Source organism: Anguilla rostrata, chromosome 3 (genome assembly GCF_018555375.3).
Source record: "Anguilla rostrata isolate EN2019 chromosome 3, ASM1855537v3, whole genome shotgun sequence".
Classification (NCBI taxonomy): Eukaryota; Metazoa; Chordata; class Actinopteri; order Anguilliformes; family Anguillidae; genus Anguilla; species Anguilla rostrata.
The window spans coordinates 40555749-40579136 of record NC_057935.1 but is presented as its reverse complement, the minus strand read 5'-3'; the positions used below and the strand labels follow the sequence as shown (position 1 = coordinate 40579136).

The following is a 23388-nucleotide window of genomic DNA, read 5'->3' as shown; positions in this document are numbered from 1 at the left end:
GCACATTTGAGTGCTGACATGTTTGTGCAAAATAATTGGTTATTGCGTTTTCTTCAATTCTACAGCTGTATAATATATTTATACTACAATAATATTTTTATAATTTATAATATTTTAAAATAATTATTTTCATTATTTTACAAAGCATTAAGGTGCCAGGTTCCGCCTCAGATGGTGGTTGCCTCAGCGGGAGTTCATCTGTAAATAAATTATAAAAATCAAACCATTGTAGTGACCTTTTATTTTTGCGGGGGTTCAATTATGTAATGCTTGGTCTATACTGCAAAAGCAAATGTTTAAATTTTGAATACAAACTAAGCACTTAGGTAACACTTTTTAAACACATCGACATGTTGAAAAAGAGAACACTTATTCAGAGGCGTCACTAGGGGGGTGCGGACCGCACCGGGTGACACCAAAATGACTGTCAGTAATTTTTTTGTGCAGCGACGGGTTGAAACAGCTAGTTTCTCCGATGCAGCTTACTGCCGGTTGATTTAATTAGCGGTATTAATGTGACGAGAAGCGCTTTGTCGTTTGAATACATAACACGCAATTCCTTGTGCCCACTCCCACCAGCATTTTTATTTTTTGCATCAGATTTGACATCAAACCCTCTTTTTTTTTCACTTCATCAGTTGTGCGACCTTCTCTGGATACAGCGTTCACTGAACGAGTAATAGCATCCCATGCATCTTTTTGTGTTGTTTTATATCCACTACTGACGCTACTAAATATGACAGGTCGTTTGCTGTCCACTTCCTGCAGCAGTACCTCCACTTCAGAACTACTGAAGTTTTTCTTACGTTTGGAGTCCGGTGCTCCATCGTCTTTAGATTTTCGTTTGGGCATTCTTGACTTCTCTCTCAACTTTTCTTTTCAATTTCTGTGTGTGCACACGGCCCTGCAGTCTGATGCCCTTTTATGGGGATTGGCGGGGCGTTTACCTATGCTAATTAGGAACAACTGGCACGCACTTTCAGTTTACGATGACAAAGGGATTCATCATTATAAGAACATGGTTGCGAACAATTCTGAAGTTTAAGAACACGTCATGAATCTGACGTAGACTTTTCTTAGGACCTTTCTCAAGAACAAATTTAAGAAAAAACTTAGGAAGATATTGGTGAATGAGGCCCAATATTTGAATCACATGAAACTAAGGCCCATGGTGAGACAGGATTTAGTATGAGTATGACCCTCCAGGCTCATTCGTTTCGAAGCAGGCATACTCACATCTGGCCCTCAGGGCCAACAGTACTGCTGGTTTTCTTTCCACTCTAATCAGGACTGATTTATCATCTGGAAAACCTGGTGAGTTAAATCTCTGGCCAATCAGTGGCATTTTTTGATTAATTATCTATCAGGTAGAAAAGAAAACCAGCAGTACTACTGGCCTTGACCAGATTTTAGTATCCCTGGTTTAGAGTCTGGTATATGCATAGAATTATAATGTGATGTAATTCATTGCAATTTGGTATAGGTTGCCAACAGAGTAAAACACAATTATACATATGCAGGCAGTATGTCAAAATGTTTTAACCTTCAAAATAAAAATGAAAAAATAACTGCAACTACTGCACCTATAGGCAAACTACAACAAGTTCCGTTGATCAAGTTGGGTTTGTAAATCTTTAGAGTGAACATCAGTCCTTGGAATTCCTTGTGAAGGGTTGTAATGCAACAGCCCAGTACCATTTTTAATGTGGTCAATTTCAATTATGTATGTAGAAGATTGTAAAAGTTGTACATTTAAATACATTTCTTTAAATAAAGTTTTCATTCAACTTTTTGGTGTAGTTTGTATCTTTCACTTTCATAAACCCCTTCATTTGCTCTCTTCATACGCTGTCTGATTTTCAACTGCTTCAGTCGGTTCTTGTCAACCTCTCTCTTTGCAAGAATGAAACCAATTATTCCCGATGGCAATCCAATCATCCTGAAAAGAAGGAAAATCAATCTCAGAATTCTCAGTTTTCCACTTAAAAAGTAACAAACATGTGAAGCCGGCAGTAATCATTGCGTCAAATAAAAAATAAAATAAAAAACTTGCTTGTGAAAACAGGTTATACAACATCTAACAGCTCCTACCAGGCATAACCTATTTTCATCATGGGGTTTTTGGCCTTCTTCCTGGGAATGTAATCTGGCTGCTCTTGGTCCACTTCCTCCGTAGCTCTATGAGGTTCGGGTTTCACACACATCAGAGCGGTTCCATGACTGCAGTGGACCCTTCTATTGGTCGATGATTTTAGGTGGGAACCAAAGTTGGAAGCTTTAAGTGCAGCAGATTGACCAATACATGAAAATCCGCTTGCTATTTGACGTAGACCTGAAAGATATTGACAAGACATTGACCGACTATTCCGAAAAGAGTGAAGACACCGCGTGTATTTTGCTTTTATATTAAAAGCGGTTAGGTAATTCTACAAGGGGCTACCTGGAGAATCCCTGGAAATAAATCCGCCCTTGGAGATGCATAATAATTAACTGCCAAATTATCTTATTTGGTTGGAATGCCAAACTTGTACTTCACTTATGAGACATATGAGAGCAAGACGCGTCGGTATTAGTTCATTAAAAATGTCAGAAAATGACGTCCCTAAACATTATTTTTACAGGTTCTGAATCCTAGCTAGCTAGCTAGCTAGCTATAAACGTTAGCTCGATTCTGTATGAGTATTGCCTACGACTGTTTATGAAAGAATACATTACACTGGTGCTCACATTAATGGAATTATAGCTTTATTTTAATAGTGTATTTTGAAAAGCCCGTTTACACCTACCGCTTACGGCCACCGACCTCAGTAGCTCCCTACAGGGCGCAGCCATCTTTGTTGTGTAAAACTGGTGCGAGCCCGTAGACGTGCATATTTAGGTAGACAGGCAGGCACGCCTTCAGCTAACCCACGCTTGTTAAATCCCGGAAGTAAGCCTGTACTGCCTGCGCATGTTGAGGGGAAAACATTGGAGTTCCCATTAAACTGAATGGGGGATATCAGACTTTTGAAGGCAAAATAAAACGTCCTCGATTATATTTTTAAACTCAATTGACGACCGTTTTGTTTCATATGAAAATAACATTGAAAAATAGGCATTATGTATGTAATAAAATATGCATATTTTAATAAATATTTTCCCAAGACCTCTCGACATAACCAACCGTTGTTTCAGAAACGGTTGCACATAATGAAATTTGTGATCACAAAAAATTGACCTATTAGGTTTTCTTGGCTTGGCTTTCTACACTGAATTCAATGGGCAGCCGGCGCTTTTTCCCTCAAGCATGCGCAGTAGAGGCTGTTTCCCGTGATTTCCAAAAGCTGTATAAAATTTCCTAGGCTTCACCGCCTGGCCACTCCTAACCTCTCCAGTTCCCGTGTACGCCCCTTGGTGAAGTGTCTATTTGTCATAACTGTATTATTATTTGGTTGAATCCTGGGTATATATTAAATGTATATCCCCTTTCATTGGGTAAAATTTTTGTTTTTGCAGTAATCAGGTATGCAAATTAGTACTGACCTGAGAGTGTACAGCAATGCATGCCCAGGCTGCACTAAAACACCAGCAACAATATCTGGGATCATGCTTTCACAAAAATGACTGTATAATGTTAAAGATATGGGTCTTTAGGTCAGCTGTATATCCCCTATTTGGTAACAATTTTTAGTTTTTGCAGGAATCAGGTATGCAGATGAGCCAGTAGTGAACTGGCAGTGTATAGCAATGCATGCCCGGGACACACTATATCACCAGTAACTAAATTGCTGGGAACATGATTTCACTCAAATGACTGTATAATATTTTAAACATATTATATGTATATATGTATATTATGTGCGATTATATTCAACTATATTAGTTACAAGAAGAAAAACAACAAAACCACAAGAAATTTTATTTACTAAGCTTTTATGTTGAAATACTCTAACCAGAAGTCTCCAATTGCCAGGAGCTTCTTTGTCACTGAACTGTTCAATGTTCTTTGTGTGACCCGTTCTTTCCACAGAACTGTTCAGTGATGACGTCACCGATTCATTTTCCATGGCCAGTCACAGACACAGAACTGGCTAGTGTACACACTGGCACATGGAGGCCAAACCAGGGCTCAGCCATTGTTACCCTAAAGCCGCGTTTCCACCGCAGGAACTATACCCCGGAACTAGGAACCTTTTGAGGAACTCAGTGCGTTTCCACCGCAGGAACTAGGGTCTAAATTTAGTTCTGGGGGCTTTGTTTTACCCCCCAAAACGTTCCTGCTCGGGGGGTAGTACTTTCCGAAAGTACAGGAACCTTTTGGGTGGAGCTTGCAGCGCTGAACATTTCTGATTGGTCGAGTACTCGTAGCATTTGTGTTGTATTTATTTTCCGCCATTACCCGCCATGTTTGAAAATATGCAGCGGCAAACCAATTTATTTTCATAATAACTTCAAATCAAACTTGTATGTTATGCGGCGCAGTAGCCTACTTTTGGTTATAGCCTGTCAACGTCTTGGAATTATAACGTGTGCTCCTCTGTTCTTTTCTTGCTTTAGTATTCGTTTTATAAAATGCTAAGCATTCGTGCTGGGACAGCATATTACGTAGGCTACCAAAACATTCAAACGGATTAATTCGGTTGCTGAATATTTTCTTCCGGATTTTCTTTGTTAGCCCGTTGTAATTGACTCAACACGTTTGATACAGTTATGTGAGGTATGCGGTAGTTCTGCATAATTAACATTGGTGATACAGTACAAGCAAACTGGAAATCACCTTCCGCACTTTTTATCTGGGTGAAATAACAGGTTAATTCTAGTAATCTTCCCTTTAGCCTTTTCAGACTGCCGTAATTTTACTCAATTTTACTGCCAAAGACCAGGAAGACTATGGACTCATTTATGGTGCATGGTTCGCATCTGGAGGGCACACTTCGCTGCTCGGCTAGCAGTAACTTCGAAGGAAAGCAAACGGTGGCTGTACCACTACTAATTTACATTTTCACGCAAGTCCGAGTTTTCGTTCTATTCTTGTCATTTTGCGATTAGCCTATATGGAATTGACGACGAGAAAGTAATAAAACAGCAAATTGTTTACAACGTGTGCATGTTTTCTGCTGTTAATGAATGTGTTTGAGAGGATATGTGAAAATCAATAAATACAAAAGTAACCATATATAGTCATTGTTGGTAACCCGTTGTATATAAGTGGAATAAACCCCTCCGGGCTGTCCCGGTTATTAGAAAATAATGTATGCTACTTTGGTGGTAGCATGGGGTTACAGAAGAAATCATATGACAGATTGACCGACGACAACGTCAGTGGGCTAATTTGCCTAATCTTCGCGGTACTTTAGACCCCGGTGGAAACGCAGACAACCATTGGCTGAAGGAACCTTTTAGTTCCTGGTAAAGTAGTTCCTGGGACTGAAAGTTCCGGGTAATTTTGGTGGAAACGCGGCTTAAGCCACACATTTTCTGACGAGATCACCTCAAAGATAGACATCCGTTTAGATCAGCAGATCATAGTTTGCTGTTTCACTGTAGCCAGGGGAACTGGTTTCTCGTTAGTTGCAATGTGATATTCCTGTAGATGTGGTGCAGTTTTACGGTGGTTTCTCTTGCTAGACAACACAAGATAGTTGTCTTCCGCCTCTTGATCTTCCTGGTCATCTCCTGTTAACATTACTGATCATCAGCTGGAACCTTTAGTGTATACTTAACACTGAATCTGACAATCTTAAGTTTCTTTGCAATTTCTCACTGGGAATAACCTTGCCCTAAGGTTTACTTGGCTGCACACATTTAAGCTTTTCTCCTTCTTCACCATATTTGTTGCAACCGCTGGGCCTATTTTACTTGTGCTACAGACTACCTAATTTTTTTTTTCTACTTACCCCCCCCCCCCCACCCACCTCACACTTTGGAAAATGAACGGATAATCTTATACAAAAATAATTGTGATTAAACCCAAAGGAGAAGAAAATCGCACCTAAGATTGTCATCTTTTTGTGCTGTTGTAAGTAGAAATTTAAGAATGCTTGTAATTTGGTTTGTTTTTCCATATGGAACATGCATATATTAACTGAATTCTTAAAAAAAAACTACAGCCCAATACTTTTTACCTGCTCTGTATCATAAATTTTCAATTTATACTTACCAATTGGTGACTATGTCAAGCTATGTTTCTGTATTCAGCAGATGAATAAGTATTTAGCTGTAGTATATTTGTAAGATTTATATCTTTTCTGTATAAACCACTATGAAGTTAAAATTTTGACTTCATAGTGGTTTTGAATAAGAGTTTTTGCACCAGTATTTTAACTATGCTAATTACTTGATAGCTGGCTCCAGGCAAACTTCCCACAGACAAGATAGAAATGTTGCATGTACTTGTGTTTGTTTTCTTTCATACATTTGTAGGAGTCCAGACAGTTGAGCTTGGCTTTTCCTTCATCCTCGCCGCTGCCGATACCAGGGAAGAATCGGCTAGGATCCCATGCTGTCCAGCACTGAAAAGCAACTGCTAAATATATACTTAACTATATTTGATTTAGAGCTTATGTATGTAACGTTGAAGGCTAGGTCAACATATGCTTATTCGGTATGCATGCTATACAACTAGACAAGCATATAGTGAAATTTAAATGATTATGTATTAACTATGTACCAATAAATGTACCAATTAGATAAAGAATTATGTCATTAGACAAACTTAAAAATAAATAAAGTAGGGACCGCCCCTGCTTTTTCAGTTAGGGCTTACCTACCGGACTCCTCCTGCATAAATAAATCCTTTTTTTAGGGAAGAATTTTCTCTGCTCACCAGCACTATAAAACAGATTTTTAAGTGTTAACCATATGAAATGCATTTCAGTACACCATTACACACACAATCTGTAAACAAAAAAAATACATATTTTTGTCCTAAGATCTGCAATTTTTCTTCCAGGCATGGAAAACTTTGAATGTGTAGCAGCTTGAACTCTCAGGCTGAGTGACAGTTGCCTGTTGTTGATAAACAAACCAGTGTTGGGCTGGCTCAAATTGCTATCCTTTATAATGTTCAGGATAATTATGAACAATTGTCACACTGGCTACCGGTTGCTGCCAGAATCAGGTTCAAAGTCCTGACCCTTGCTTACACTGCTGCCAACAGGACAGCCCCTTCTACTTGCAGGACATGATTCAACTCTATACGCCTGCTTGACCACTCCGCTCTGCAGCAGGGCGCCTTGCATTCCCTCCCATCCCAGCAAAGGGATCACAGAGCTTCTCCACTCGAGCTCCCCAGTGCTGGAACAAACTCCCTGTCCCTCTTCGAACCTCTCCCTCCCTACCCATCTTCCCCCGTGGTCTGAAGACCCATCTCTTCAGACTATACCTGGACTAATTGCCACCACTCTGTGAATCATTTCACTTTAAATCCCCCCTTTCATGACACTCATGTTACATGTGCCCCCATTCCAGCACTTTGTAATTTGTATTTGTCTTAATGTTGTAGCTTGTTCTTTTTCCTTAGTTTGGCTTGGCATAAAGTAGGTCAGAATAATGTTCACTGTGTGAACTGAACTGTGTTCTTGGCTATAAATAGCTGTACGAAATGAGTATTGTAACTTAATGAACTTGTGTTTTGTAGTTGTCCAATGACCATGATATGCACTTTCGTACGTCGCTTTGAGTAAAGGTGTCTGCTAAGTAAATGTAATGTAACAATGCATAGCATTAAACATCTCCAACTCATCTCACTTGAGAACAAGTTATGTGCAGAAAGCTTTAAGATGACCAACAAAAGAAGGGCAGGTTCATTTCTTCCAGAAGAGGATAAAGGAATATTATTGCAAACAATGAATTACTTCTTTATGACCTTTCTGAACAATATCACAAACAAAAATGTGAAATGTCAGGTATACAATACAAAAATGAACAAGCAGTTAACATTTTTAAAACTACAACCTCATTATCAAACAATTTTAGAAGAATTTCCTTAAAAGAAACCAGAAATATAAAATCATAAAGAACCATTGTTCACACGGTAAAAACAGGAATGCTTTGCCAAAAACCAAAGCGCGTTTAACCAGCTTCCGCATAAAACATTTGCTTAAAATTCAGAGCACTTTACCCTACAATACCCATCAGCAGTAATGAAAAAAAGCATGCTTCAAGATTCTAAATCCTTTACACAATTGGGCAATATTTTAAAGTTTCATGGTTTAAATTCCAAACATATCATGAGATGGGGAGGAACAGTCTAGTCTTCAAGTGTATAATTAGGATTAACAACCAGAACCACTGCCTCTTCCTGTGACTCCGAATCTGTTTTCTCCGAAGAGCCCTTAAGTCCAGTCTGTGTCAGTTCGATAAGAATGTGGTCCTGAAAGAAAGACCCAATTTTTATATTTGACATTTTTTTACATTTGTAAAAAAGATAATAAAATTTAAACAGCATTTACTGCTCTTGGAACCATTCAGAATCAAGGGGTATGAAAAAAAAGTTCACTCACATAATAAACCAGCCTGTGGATGACCTTTTCAATGATGGTCTTCTTGTTAATGAGCTCCATCTCAGAGTCTATTTCAGATTCAATTTCCTTCAGATACCAGTTTATTACTTCACTTTTCTTCAGGGAAGCCTCGTCATCGTCTGCAATTTAAGAGTGAAATGGAAGTCTCAGTCCTACTCAGATTTAATGTGAAAATAATATCAACAAACAGATTAAAAAGACTCATGGGGAACCTCAATCTGGAAATCTACACCCAGCCATAAAATGTTATGGTGAAAAACATGTGCACAAACCTCACATACATTAACAGTTGGTCATGACCTTGTTTGCCACTTAAAACTGAACAGCTGTAATGCTCATGACAACCAAAAACGTCCAGCACCACCCAGTCACAGGACAACTCTAAAAACGTACCTTCCTCCGCCTTGCGGAGGTGCAGGACGATGAGGTTGGAGATACGGCGGTACTCCGTAAATGAAAGCCTCAGCGAGGGCGCTGCAGCGCCCTCTCCATTCTCAGCATGCCCGTTCACGCCATTCACGTGTCCATTCACGCCATCGGGTATATCGTGCCCTGGCAACAACAGACTTGGTTAGTAACACTGTTCATTACAAAGCCAGAGTAAGAACATAGAATTAGATTTTGGGGGAAGGCCGTGGAGATCTACTGTCCTATAGGTTTTAATTACGAGCATAACAAAGCACACATTATTCAAGAGCTAGCGATCTCATTGAGCTGATAATTAGTAGCATCAGGTGCGTAAAATTAGGGTCAAAATGAAAACCTACAGCACAGAAGATCTCCAGGAACAGGGTTGGGCAAGCCCTGCACTACAACAGCAACAGTCTTTGGTTGGTGGAATTTAAAGACACCGGCCATGCAGAGAACACAATACCATTCATTTCATTGGCTTCATCCTCCTCTTGCTGATGCTCATCATCTTGTTCCAGGTTGACGTCCGGCGTCTCCACACGGATGATGGACTTGTTCAACAAGCGGAAGGCTTCCTTCACGTGCTTCGGCTGGACCTGTATGACAGTGGACGAACCACTATTATGCCCCTTTGATCACGACTGAAACTGCATTTCCCAGGATATCCAGTTACAGAACAGAAGACTGAAACCAAGCGAACTGTCGACCCACAGTGGGAGGGGAAGAAAAGACTGGGGCAGTTGGGGGTGGGGAGGGTGGATCTAACCTCGTCACAGCAGTGCATTCGGGCCATGCCCTCAGACAGGCGGATCATGCTCTCCAGCTGCCGCACGGTGATCCTCCAGGCCGACTTGGTGACGCCTGACCCATCTCTCTGACGTAGCCTCTTGTACTGCTCCACAATGAAGTCCTCCGACTCCTTCGAAATCTGAGGAATTCAGGAATAAACAAATAAATAAAAATTGGCTGGACAAAGTACTGACTTGTAGTCAGACTAGGTATTGCTACTTAAAGGGCTGTACATTGAAATGGAAGTATTGGTTAATAGCTTATATAGCTATTAAATATATAATAGCTAATTTAATTTACCAGCATTGGCCCAAAGCCTAAAGTGGTAACTTTTTTTGGTTTCTTAAGGCAAAATAAATACAAAAAGGCAAAATAAATGCCGTGGTCACGATCACCATCGTAGAAACCTTCGGTTAAATGAATCTGCATAATAACATTAGCCAAACACGGACTTACATTTTCTGAACCTCGGTGATATAGTGGTGTAAGTAGACTATTTAACAATTAGCTAGCTTCTAGCGCTAGCCAGCGGTACGCTTCTATCAACACAATGCACACAGCACGCGTCATATGCTGATATGCACTTATAGCTAGCCACCGCTACAGCATTTTCAGTAATATGGGAGCATGCAGCTGAAATCCTCTATGGTAAGCATCCTCACAGTGATCTTATCTACAATCAGTAGGCAGTGTTCTGCATATCCCGCTCTTACAGCTCGTTTCCAGCCCAAACAACTGCAGAGAGAGCAAACTGTTTATTTTGTCAGTGACATTTCCTTCTGACATGTACGACGGAAATCACAAGCACAAAATGTACTTTGCCTTTTTGTATAGCTATTTCCAGGGATAAAATCGCATTTATTATTATTTATTGGTAAAAATATTTTCATATACAGGGAGATAGTCAACTACTTGCACGTTACATGACATGCGTAGCCATTTAGTAATACGATTGCATTTCAGGCTATAAAATAACCCGTTATTCCTGAGAAATTGCTGAGTTGTCTTAGAATTTTTATCGCAACAGAATGCATCAAGGCTGGCAGTGTCCGCATAGCAGTGGACGCTGTAATGAAACTTTAAGTAGGCTACATCACAATGGGTATAACAGCGGTTTTAGAATGTCAGTACGTCACCCAGATCATTTTTGCAGCCTGGATCAAATTTGTTGTGATAGCTGCCATCCAAACAAACACCTGAGAGAGGCAGCACGCTGCCTCCCCCAAGGCGTTACATCATTGTTTTTCGATGCGCAGCAAAACTTGGAACCGGTTCTCAACAGGAACCGGTTCTCGGTTCCCATCCTTAAACACAAGTCACCTACCTTTGGTTTGAACTGCCTGGCAAAGAGAAGGTATCTCCGAATTTCTTCCAGTGTGTAGAGCCTGTCAATCGACTCTTCAATTCTGGAATGGAGGTCTACAATACGTCTGGCAATGGCGTAATCTGTGACCTGACATAGACAACGCCTACAGTTAAAAACTTTGTTAAAGTGAAGGCAGCACTACAATAACTTGAATCCATTTTACATGCTCTATGCAAATTTAAAAAACATTTGTAGAGCATTATTGGACAACTTTATTATATCAGACAATGGCTGTGGAAACATTCAAACTGCTGACATCGCTGCTCTGCACACGCACGCGCACGCACACACACACACACTTTCAGGCTTTCAAAATCCATGATGTCACAATTATAGCACAGAGAAGTGCTGTGGAGGTCAGTGTGTTCAGTTGAGCATTCACCTCATTGCAATCGTCCACCAGGATGAAGAAGAGGTCAAATCTGGACATGATGGGAGCGCTTAGGTTGACGTTCTGTTTGAGAGACTTGGACCGGTCGTAGCGCCCGCCCACAGGGTTGGCCGCAGCCAATATAGAGGTGCGAGCGTTCAAAGTGGCCTGTGACAAGACACAATGAGGAATCCAGTCTTAATGCAGCAGAGCCCTTCAGACAGACACTGAACTGAAATCTGAACTGTGGTCTCTTGCCACTTTAAAAGCAATATATGACCCATTCTAATCAAAAGTCACCGTGGCCAATTTCACGTAAACTGAAGTTTATGCTAAAAATGTTAATTGTTGGCTATTTCAGGCTTTCAACTCATTATCGTAGAACGTAGGCTTTCATAACCTGTCTCAATGCCAAATTCAGAGTAAAACAGTTTTGAAGCTTTTAAACCCAAGATGGCAAGCTAGTACCGGAGTTTCACATCATTAGGAAGCTAGCCAAATTGTCACCTGTCACAATTACATCAGCTGCTTCCGTGGCTACAAGCTATTGGGTTTCATCTGATTTTACTTGAGAAATATCTTGGCTTTCATAATATGTATGCCTTAACAACAAATTCAAAGTAAAAACATACTTTTAAAGGTTTTAAACGCAAGATGACAAGATAATACTGTAGCTTTGGGTTGTTCAGAGGCTAGCCAGCTTCACACCTGTCACCAGTCACACAGTCCCATCAGCTGCTTTCACAGCTACATGCTAATATATTCAGTTCCATCTGATTTTACTCAAAATGTCTTTGCTTTCAAGACCTGTATGTCTTAATTTAAAAAAATAGTTTTAAAAGTTGATGACAAGCTAACAGTTTTTCCAGGCTACATGTAGCGAATACAATCATGCGACAAAACTCTGAAGTCGTTTTTCTTAAAAACATGGTTTGATGGTTTAAAATGTAATGGGACAACTCCTTCGATATCTGGAAGAAACAAATAATTTTGGTACAATTCGAAAGCTTACATTCTACTCTCGAGTAATTCATAAAACTCAAAATGTGTTTTGGGGTCAATGAGACTCATTTTGACAGAGCAGGTCACATATGCTTGGGCCTAAAGTATTTCCCTTTTTGAAAAAATTCCAAAGAAAGCACACTGCTAGTCTGAAGAATCCTGGATAGAGCAGCCAACAGCAGCAGATATATCCAAACGCTGCATTACACTCAGTAATACATAGCTTCACTGCTGTAATAAAGGAATAAAAAAGCTACTTAAAATACCAATATTGTACATTAATATTTTGGATTCTCTGCTGCCTTCCTTGACTCCCCATTTTGGCCCCGCTCTCACCTTGACCCCCGCTTTAGTGATGGAGATGGTCTGCTGCTCCATGGCTTCATGGATGGCCACCTGGTCCTTCATCTCCATCTTATCAAACTCATCTATGCAGCAGACACCCTGCGAGCGGAGATGTTCAAACAGTTAGCAAGAGCTGCAGTGTTTTCCCAACCAGCGGAGTCACGTGACAAAGACGGCTAACAGACTCACGTTGTCGGCCAGCATGAGGGCTCCCGCCTCGATGACAAACTCGTGCGACTCCTCGTCCCTCACCACAGCGGCGGTCAGACCGGCTGCGCTAGATGCTTTCCCGCTGGTGTAGACCGCGCGCGGACTGAACTCCTCCACATGCCTGAGCAAAGACAGGATAGCAAACATGAAAATGGCTCCAGAACAGACAGAAGGCCCCAAACAGGGGACAGGATTAAAATGTATTTTTTTTTAAATTTTTTAAATCAACATGGAACACAACTAACACATGCCATGCCACAGTTTTGGGGGGACTGCATACTGTAGAGGACGCTATGAAAAATTTGAAGGACCTTTTGAGTAAGACGAGAAAGGACACATTACATTACATTACATTACATTATAGGCATTTAGCTGACGCTCTTATCCAGAGCGACTTACAACAGAGTAACCAAACTCAGGATCAAGTCCACTTAAGTCCATTGAACAGCATGTAGATAAAAAGCCTTTACTATGATGCATACAATAAGGAGAAACAAGATAGTCTGAACAAAAATTTTTTTTTTTTTTTTTTTTATAGTTATGGGAGGGGGTTTAGGGAAGAGGAGAGAGGTACACAGAGAAGAGGTGCGTCTTGAGTTTCCGTTTGAAGGTGCTCAGACACTCTGCTGTTCTGACCTCCACTGGAAGATCGTTCCACCATCGTGGGGCCAGAACTGCAAAGAGTCGAGACCTTGTTGCTGCTCGTGTAGGGGGAGGAATCAGCCGCCCTGTAGTAGCCGATCGGAGCGATCTGGCCGGCTTGTAGGGTCTGATCATCACATCAGCTGGTAACAGTAATCCAACCCCAGTGAAAATATCCATCTACAGTGAAATCACTGTTGATGTGTATGGCAAGAATTTTACTTTCACTGGATTGCCTGTAGTGGACACCAGTAAATGCCCACAGCCTGCGGAGTTGGATGATGCTTCTAAACTAAGCAATAACACTTTCAAGGAAGGCATGGTAGTCCACAAAGGTGCACGGATTCCCCAGTTACAAAATATCATAAGCATTATGTGACTTTGCATAACTTGTAACTTTGTGGGCTATGAAAACAACTTTGAACAGACACATGTTCAAAGCCTGCAGTATTGCTGACAATTTAGAGCTGTGTCATTATAGATAACAAACGACTGCTTAGATTCCTAAATATTCTCATCTGAAAACCTGCTTTTTGAGGATAAAACTGCTCAGATTAACCATTGCAATGAACTAGGTTATTTTAATTCCCATAGAAACGTTCTAAAATTAAGACTTGCAACTGCTGTCAGGTAGGCACAAAATTTATACCCAGTCTTAGTGAAAATAATGTTTACGACCAACTTCAGAAGCCCTGTTGGTGCAACTGGCCACTCTAATCTGTACGGAATTAAATTCTGTGGTTTACATCATCTTAAATCACCCCATACTGGTCTTGGCATGCGCTCAATGAGAGATAAAGGCATCCTAATGTGGAGACTCACTTGAGGAACTGGCTCTTAGAAGTACTGGGGTCTCCCACAATGCACACGTTGACGTCTCCCCGAAGTGACGTCCGTTCCATGGTGGTCTTGGGGACACCACCAAACAGCATCAGGAGGATTCCTCTCTTCACCTCATCATTACCTGAATAAGCAAGCACTTTATGGTCATTTGATTGTCCTCCAAAAAAAACTCAGCCAATCTGCAATTTACCACTGGAAGGATGGAGCAGACTGACCGTGGATGGTGGGGAAGAGGCTGCTGCAGAGGTTGTGGTAGAGGTTTTTGTCCTGGCTCATCTCAAACACCTTCTCCCACTCCTTCACCGACATCTGGTTCTTAATGCTTTCTGCGGTCTGCTCCTGGTCACGGATCTCTTTACCTCCGAACTGCAAAACCACAAATCAAATATTACCCACCACGACTGGGGCACAGCTGACAAAGTCAACCAGTGAATACACTACACTCATTGTCACTTCTCACAATGTAAAGTAATAAGCTTGTTTAATAAAAAAAAAAAATTTAAACACCCACTGGCAACTGACCCCTGGTGTTCACAGAGCCAGTAATTTGGTTAAAACACAGAAAAGAACAGAAGCGTTTCTTTGTTAAAACATTTAGGGGCTTCAGCCTCTTTATTCTTTTAGCAATCAAGTCTACTGGCACACAATGGAGAATATGTCCCACTGAAACCTCTGCACCAATTTTCAAGTGTCCACACCACTAAATTGCAACACTGCCGATAGTACTTACCCTGGGGTTTGTGGGCGCCACATGACAAGCTAGGAAGGCCAGCTTGTAGGACAGATCTCGGACTCCCAGGGCTTTGAGCCCCCGCACTCCCTCGTTCTCATAGCCCTGAGAACCAGCTGTGCGAGAGCTGGTCTCTGCCCGAACCCCTGAAGAAAACACAATGCACTTGGTATGAGCTGGCAGTATAGCTGCAAAACTTTCAGGCTTTTAACTCTGAGGCAACAGATTTAAAACCCAGGTAGGTGACTACTATTTGCACAATGGTACTTAACCTGAGTACCTTCAGTGATGAGCTGTGCAAGGTACTCTGGACAAGCATCAACTGAGCTAATAAATTATACACCCCTGAAAATCTATGGTTCAGGGTCTCAACTTTTAAGTGCTGAAAAACCCCACCAGACATACAAAATAAACATCAGCAAAAATGTCAAACCTCAGCTTATCACCAGAACGTATCCAAAGAAGCCAAAGGATACATGCACAGTCAAACCTAGCTTTTCTGTAAATACAATCGTACCTGGGGTAGCTAGCTGGGAGACGTCTGGCACAACGATCAGGGAGCCCACGAAGTCGCACTTGTCGCCGGCCTGGGCGGACTCCACGGCCTCCGCCCGCAGAACGACCTCCAAACTGCGGGGAATGGAGCCTCGGGGCAGCTCCGCCTGCGTCTCCTGGACACGGGCCTGCAGGGGGAGCGGCGGGAGAACGTGTCTCGCGTTAGGGGGAACGCGAGAAGGGGCGTTAGGGGAACGCGTGAAGAGGCGATAGGGGAACGCGTGAAGAGGCGTTAGGGGAACGCGTGAAGGGGCGATAGGGGAACGCATGAAGAGGCGATAGGGGAACGCGTGAAGGGGCGTTAGGGGAACGCGAGAAGGGGCTGACGACACGGACCACCAACCCCTGGTGCGGACCGCAGACCAGCACCCACCTTCTGGAAGTCGATGAACTTGGACTTGTTGGTGTCGAGCATGAAGCGCCTGCGGTTGTTGCAGACGGGGTTCCTGCAGATGCTGGGCTGGGTGTACTTGAACTGCTGCTCCACGTCGCGGATCAGTGTCTGACAGTCCAGGCACAGGAAAGTGCCGCTCACCAGCTCGGGGTGCACTGGGTGGGTCCGCACCACCTGACCACTGATCCGCACCAGGCTGCCGATCCGCAAGGTCGTAAGCTCCCGGATCCTGGGGACCACACCAGCAGGTCGCGGGGTTAAACCTCATAACTAAAAAGCCACTGAAAAAATTCTACCATCTGCCAGAAGAGGTTTTCATACTTATGTCTTGATGGGACATCCTGGATTGCCACATAGAACTCCTTGCTGATTGGGACATTCCCATGATCCCGTGCAAAATTGCGCACAGCACGACACAAATAGGGATACACCCTGAAAGAAAGAGACAATCATTTTCACATGCAAATTTCATTAAAATACACTGCATGAAAAGTGGCACTGCATAAACCTTTTATTCCAAATATTTACTTAAGACATCTGTCAGAATCATTATTAGGCACACCTGTGTAAATAGATTCTCTCACAGTAACTTCTTTAGTTACAATATTAAATTCAGTTTCTTAGGTTAATATTACACTCACTGACAAGAAATGAGCATCTATGTTCACTTGGTAACACTGCATTTTAGTATTACACTGATGTTCTCTACTACTATACTCTGGATAAGAACGTCTACTAAGTGATTGTAAAATACCGAGCCACCTCACAATACCCAGTCCAATTCCAAAGCAGTCTCCACGGCATGTGCGTCAATTAACAAAAACAAAATCGGTATTGATATTCAACGGCTAATTCGGACCACAGGACTGTACACAGAGCTCGACCTAACGGTCTAAACTGGATGTGTAATCGCAACGCCGTTTCAATTGGAACTTTCAGCTTCAAATTAGAATAGTAGTACATCACATTTAGCGAGTATGTATGCACTGTAACTGCAGATATTGTGCAACGAAATTATATTTTTCTAACCTGTAAAACTCCTCCTGGATGATCGTGGCGAGTTCCTGGTTGAACTGTTCCAGGTCAGTGAAGCTCACCAGCAAAGTGTTCCTCTCCGGGCGGATGAGCTCTTCAGCATCGCGCAGATACTTCACTTCTCCGTCACTGTTCTGAAATCTACACAGGGGCGATTCGTAAATAATCAACAGACTGTAAAAACTAACCAACAAGCACAAAGTTCAACTCACGTACAAGTCAGCCAGTACTTACGGCACGTTACTACAATCGACACGGAGCGATTGCATAACTAGTTAGTGCCTCGACATACGGCTAGCATGCTAACATTAGTTCGCAAATGAACATGTAACTGCTGCCATTCGAACACCGAGAGCACAAAGACAGTGGTATAACATAGGGTAGAGGTGTCCAAGTTCACCCGCAACGGACCGGTGTGCGTGCACGTGTTTTGTTTTAGCAGTAGAATCACGTTTCTTAAACCTGGGATGGAATAAATACCCTCACTGGTCCTTTTCCGGTAAGATTGGACACCCCTGACATAGGAACTAACGTTAAACCTAAACAGTCCGAGCACGCTAGATGCTCCCACTCGTTAGCTAGCAACTAACGTTAGACAGCCAACTTGTTACCATCAGCGGAAAACACTTTCTTACTCCGGCGAAAGTTTTTATAGTTGGCTAGCTACGTGCTTAAGTTTGATTTGTTAAAATATTACATTTACAAAAACTAAACTCAGACAACTACCAGGTTAGTTCGAAATTCAAAAACGACAGAGAGCATTTCTGCATATAAACTGGGTATCACTCTCTCTAAAATTGTCAGCTAACTATCAGACAGAAAACTGCAGTCTCTCATATCTAATAAGTTACTTACTCCTCCAAAAAATCCTGGAATAATTTCCGACATTTTTCCGCCAAATCGTCTTTAACAATTTGCCCGGAATTGTCCACAGTTGGTACCGCGATGTCCATATTAACTTAAACTCCAAAAATTTAATGCAGTTTGCTCACGTTGACCACAACACAACAGTCCCCTTCTTCCACAATGAGACAGTTTCGCGCCAAATACTTGTTGCGTAACCGGTTTCCCGCCACCATAAGCCAATGTCGTTGCAAGAGAAGTTTGCCCTAGAAAGATTGACCAATCCACAATAAGTATGTCACTGCAGGCGTGGTGCAAAATAAGAATATATTAAACATGGGCATTTTCTGAAAGTGCCTGGGACGAGGTGTGGTTCGTAAAATGGGAAACGTAAAGACGTATAATTACATTTGCTGCTGAAGTTTAAATACCAAAGAATATTTAATAAGGACAATCACTTCACGGCGCAGTATATTTTTTATTATAGAGGACACTGGGTAGGCTATAACGAGTGCAGAATGATTGGGACTCTACCCGGAAAATGTACGAAATTGTAACGAACAATGCGATGACATTGACTCATTTTTATATACTGTATATTTAGGAAATATAACCTAATTTTTAATTTTTTTACAAAGTGTGCTTTGGTTTTGAAAAGCTAAGTGTTGTTTTATGCAAATACGTTCATATTAATTTATGTTGGACGCAACTGATTGAGCTTTTGCTCTATGTTTTGTAAGCATACTAGGTATTATTAATGTGCTCAGCCCGTCAACATGGGTTAGCCACAGTGCTAGCATCTCCGCTCTGAAAAATTTAAATATAATCTCTGGTATACACTTGAGTTTAACGAGTGGGAAGTGGGAAGGGGCGAGGGTGGAAGGGGTGAATTCAGATACTTTTTGCCATTTTGCATTCTTTTACGTGTATCAGTATCAATCCAACACATTAACACAGCACAGAATACAATTCAGAAATCCTCAAGATGTTATCCGACCACAGAAAAAGGATAAATGTAGATATCTTACTCGCAGGATGCATGGCACACATGCATGACACACACATATTTGCTTTGAGCTGCACCACATTTTTCATCTGCGTTTGGGAATGTGGGATAGCTCATTAGGTAATCTGGGAGTCCCAGACTGGGACACCAATGCATTATAACAAAACCCCAATAACAGGCAGTAATGTAGTGCATTGCAATATATTTTAATGGTGCAGAGTGTTTAAATAAGTAAACATCACAAACCTGGCCATAACAAAACTATCATTCTGCAACTCATTACAATGGAATAATTAAATGTAAACACCAAAATAAATAGTGTTTTGTATACTGAACATAATTTAACTTAATATCAGTTAGCACATTAACTTGGGAGTTCAAACCATTGCAGCAAGTAAAAATGTAACATTTTCTTCCATTCTCCATGATAACGTCTAAAGATCATATGTACATTATGGCCTACTTATGTTGGGCACTACTATACTAAAAAAATCCATCCTTGCAGGTAAAGGAGCCTGGTGAAAATGCTGAGTGGCTAGCAGAGGTGGGTAACCCGGCTTCAAAGAGTAAAAAGACTGACCATGTATTTTCTCCACCACCATGCACTAAACCAGCTGATTACAATAATTAGTTCTCCTATCATGCTGAAGAGTTATGCTAATTAGAATCAGCTGGTTTAGTGCATGGTGGTGGAGCAAATACATGGTCAGTCTTTTTACTCTTTGAAGCCAGGTTACCCACCTCTGGTGGCTAGTGACTTTGGAAAACCACTAACCACAGCAGGTGAGTCAAAAATATAACACCAAGCTCTTGTCCCATTCATTTTTGGGTCTTATGCACTCCTCTGTCTAATGACCTCTAGTGACAACAATAATGTATTGCAAATAAAACAAAGTAAGGATGGTATTTTTGTTACATTACATTACATTACAGGCATTTAGCAGACGCTCTTATCCAGAGCAATTTACACAACTTTTTACATAGCACTTTAAATTGTATCCATTTATACAGCTGGATGTATACTGAAGCAATGCAGGTTAAGTACCTTGCTCAAGGGTACAACGGCAGTGTCCTTACTTGGGAATCGAACCTGCGACCTTTCGGTTACAAGCGCAGTTCCTCACCCACTGTGCCACACTCTGTCCTTGTTGGCTTATGCATGCAACCCATGTCCACAGGGTTAAAAATGACCCATCTTTGCCAGACCCCCTGTAATAAAGCCTCTTTGTTGAATGTTAAACCTTAAATCAACATTTTAAATGTTTAAACAACCTGTCACACATCAGTAATCTGTCGATCTGTTTTCCTACTTCTCAGTCCAGAGAGACGGTATTTCTTTAGTCTATACAAAACACACATCATAATTAATGTTTTGCTGTAATTGTGTTGCTGAACTTTGGTTTATGACTTCTGATTTCATAACTGCAGGGTTAATAAAGGCTCATAAGACTCTGTACCCTCATGGTGTATCACATTTATAAAAAAAACTTAAAAGGCCAACGTTGAACTTATTCTAATGGTAGGGTCACTCCAGGAAGTCAACAAATTTCATGCTGAAAAAAATGAATTTTGGTGGTTTTCACTGCTGTGAGGGCCGTTTTCTGACCCTGAGGACAACAGGAGGTTTTACAAGACCGCTCTTATGTGACCTGAGTAACCTGAATAAATGTGATAACATTATAGACTAAACATCCACTGATATTCTAGCCTGATGTGATGTATTTGATACAATAGTCCATAAAAGAATGCGTAATGTAAGAAATACAGCCATCAAATTAAAAAGTACAACAGAAACCTATTTTGGTTAACCAAAGTATGTTCATTAGGCTTTATTCTGACACCATGCATTCAGGACAGTTGATGGATTTTTGAGGAATTTCCAGTGGATCTTAATGCAGATATAACTATTCTTCAGCTTTTTAGAAAAATACATTTATTTTTATTTATTTCAGTTTCATAATAATAATTATAAAAATAATAACATGGGCTTGCTTGCTAGCTAGAGAAACTAAACGGGTGTGGTAATATCCAACACACTTTTTTACATTACTACTTTTGTGTTATTTTGTGTCAAAGTTACTACTTTTGTGTTACAAATATACAATTTAGGCCTGTGTTACAAAGGGAGACTTTAACACTGTGATTAAAGTTACACAAAATATGTTGTCCTAAAGATAACACATTTAATACATAGAATGTAAAATTATATACCATGACCTCCATAACATTTGGGAGAGACATATTTTTTCTTGATTTGGCTCTGCACTCCACAATTTTAGCTTTGTAATCAAACAGTGCACATGTGGTTAAAGTCCAGATTCTCCACTTTTATTAAAAGACGTGACACCATAATGGTTGGAACACCTGGATTCACAGGTGTTTCTGATTAATCAGATGTGTTCAATTTGTCAAGGTGCGTGCGTGGGTTAGGACCCAAATGCGGAGGGGGAAAAACTCAAACTCCAAAATGGGATGAACAAAAGACTTTACTAACACAGGACAAAAAGGGAACAAAAAGCCTCGCAGGGCAACTCTTCAAAACACAAGGGAAAAACTTTAAAGACACCGGAACCAAAGAAAGTCCAAAAATCCAAAGGCGTGTGGAAAACAGAACATGCAGGGAGCTACTTAAACATGACCAGAACACAACCAGACAAACCAACAACAAGGATCCAGCACCTGAGTCAGGGAGAAGGGAAACTTAACAGAAGAGACACCGGAGGGCACAATGAACAATCAGGCCACAGAGAGGGAAGGAAAAACGAGACAACCAGCAGACAATAATTGGACAATTGAACACAATGATACAATTAAACAGGACACAAACAGAAGTGCCGCCATCTGGCGGCCCAAGAAGGAAAGACAGAGGGAAAAAACACAGAACCCTGACACAATTACTGCATTGGTGCAGGTAAAAGATCATTTTCTATATCTAGGCATGATTCTAGGCCTTTGAATGCCTTTGGAGTCTGTTACTGGGATTTGTCAACATAAGAACCAGCTGTGTCAATAAAAAGCCATTATGAGGCTGAGCAATCAGACAAAAACAGACATAGGCAAAACCTTGGGATTATTGAAAGTAACTGGAACATCATTAAGAAGAAAGGGAGCACTAGTGAGCTCAGTAATTTTAAGGGGCCTGGTAGGATCTCTACAGTTGATGACCAAACAATTCTCACCATAAAAAACCAAAACACCCGTCTGACAGATCAGAAAGGCCCTTCAGGAGAAAGGCGTGGATGTGTCAGTGACTACTGTCTGCAGAAGACTTAACTGACAGAACTACAGAAGCTACATTGCAAGATGCAAACCACTAGTCAGCCGCAAAAACAGGATGACCAGGTTAAAGTTTGCTGTACTTAAAAGAGCCTGCAGAGTTCTGGAAAAAGGTCTTGTTGACAGAAGAGACCAAGAGTGACTTGTATCAGACTGATGACAAGAGCATGTGTGGAAGATTAGTCATGCTGGGAAGGCATTCTAGTAGACATTGGAAAATGGCTGCGGGGATTCACTTCAATTCAACCCAAGAGCATTAGTGAGGTTGAGCACTAATGTGGGGCGTAAGGCCTGGCTTGCATTTGGCATTCCAATTCATCCCAAAGGTGTTTGATGAGATAAAGGTCAGGGCTCAGTGCAGGCCATTCAAGTTATTCCCCACCAAACTCTGAAACCATTTCTTTATGGACCATGCCTTCCCCAGACTGTTGGCACAAATTTGAAAGTTCACAGTCCTCTAGAATGTCATTGTATGCTGTAGCATAAAGATTTCCCTTCACCGGAATTAAGAGGCCTAGCCAAAACCATGAAAAACCAAAACCATTATTCCTCCTCCACCAAACTGTTGGCACTAGTGGGGCCAGTGCAGTTGGCTTTATGCATTCCACTAAACCCAGATTCGTCCGTCAGACCGCCGGATAGTGACGTGCAGGGGTTAAATTGGGATTTGGAAGGTGGGTGGACCCTGAGATCCGGTGGGAGGTGGGTGAAAAAAGGTACAATGAATGTCTCAGCTCAAAATAGTTGTATCTTTAATGTATTGTGCACATAATTGTAATTAAGGAAAACAATGTTTTAAAAAGAATGTATACTATTGATGCAAGCTTTTACATAATATATTTCAAGTTTACTGAGTGTCATTAATGCTGAGAATTTATTTTACCCACAAAAATAATCGGTCATCCTCCTCTTGTCCTCACTTTCTTCCTCCTTTATCCATCTTTCTTAAACTGGTGAGGCACAAAACTTTCCTTTAAACTAATCATTGATCTCAAACTGTTATTTAATTTTCAGTGATTGACAAGCATGCAAACATCTGACTAATCAATTGGAAAGGGACACAGCTT

At 41.1% G+C, this 23388-nt stretch overlaps 1 protein-coding gene across 1 annotated transcript; it reads right to left on the bottom strand.

Annotated features, from left to right (window-relative positions):
• Positions 1 to 7773: 7773 nt before the first annotated feature.
• mcm6 (minichromosome maintenance complex component 6) lies at positions 7774 to 18237 on the bottom strand. The gene is made up of 17 exons (XM_064327595.1): positions 18052 to 18237; positions 17191 to 17337; positions 16483 to 16593; positions 16141 to 16390; positions 15730 to 15895; positions 15213 to 15358; positions 14698 to 14848; positions 14462 to 14603; positions 12977 to 13118; positions 12779 to 12886; positions 11453 to 11608; positions 11029 to 11157; positions 9682 to 9843; positions 9379 to 9511; positions 8898 to 9056; positions 8484 to 8623; positions 7774 to 8353 (listed from the first exon to the last, which is right to left on the bottom strand). Exons 1-17 carry the CDS (start codon positions 18147 to 18149, stop codon positions 8231 to 8233), a joined length of 2463 nt encoding a protein of 820 aa, XP_064183665.1. The 5' UTR covers positions 18150 to 18237; the 3' UTR covers positions 7774 to 8230.
• Between the last annotated feature and the right edge of the window lie 5151 nt (positions 18238 to 23388).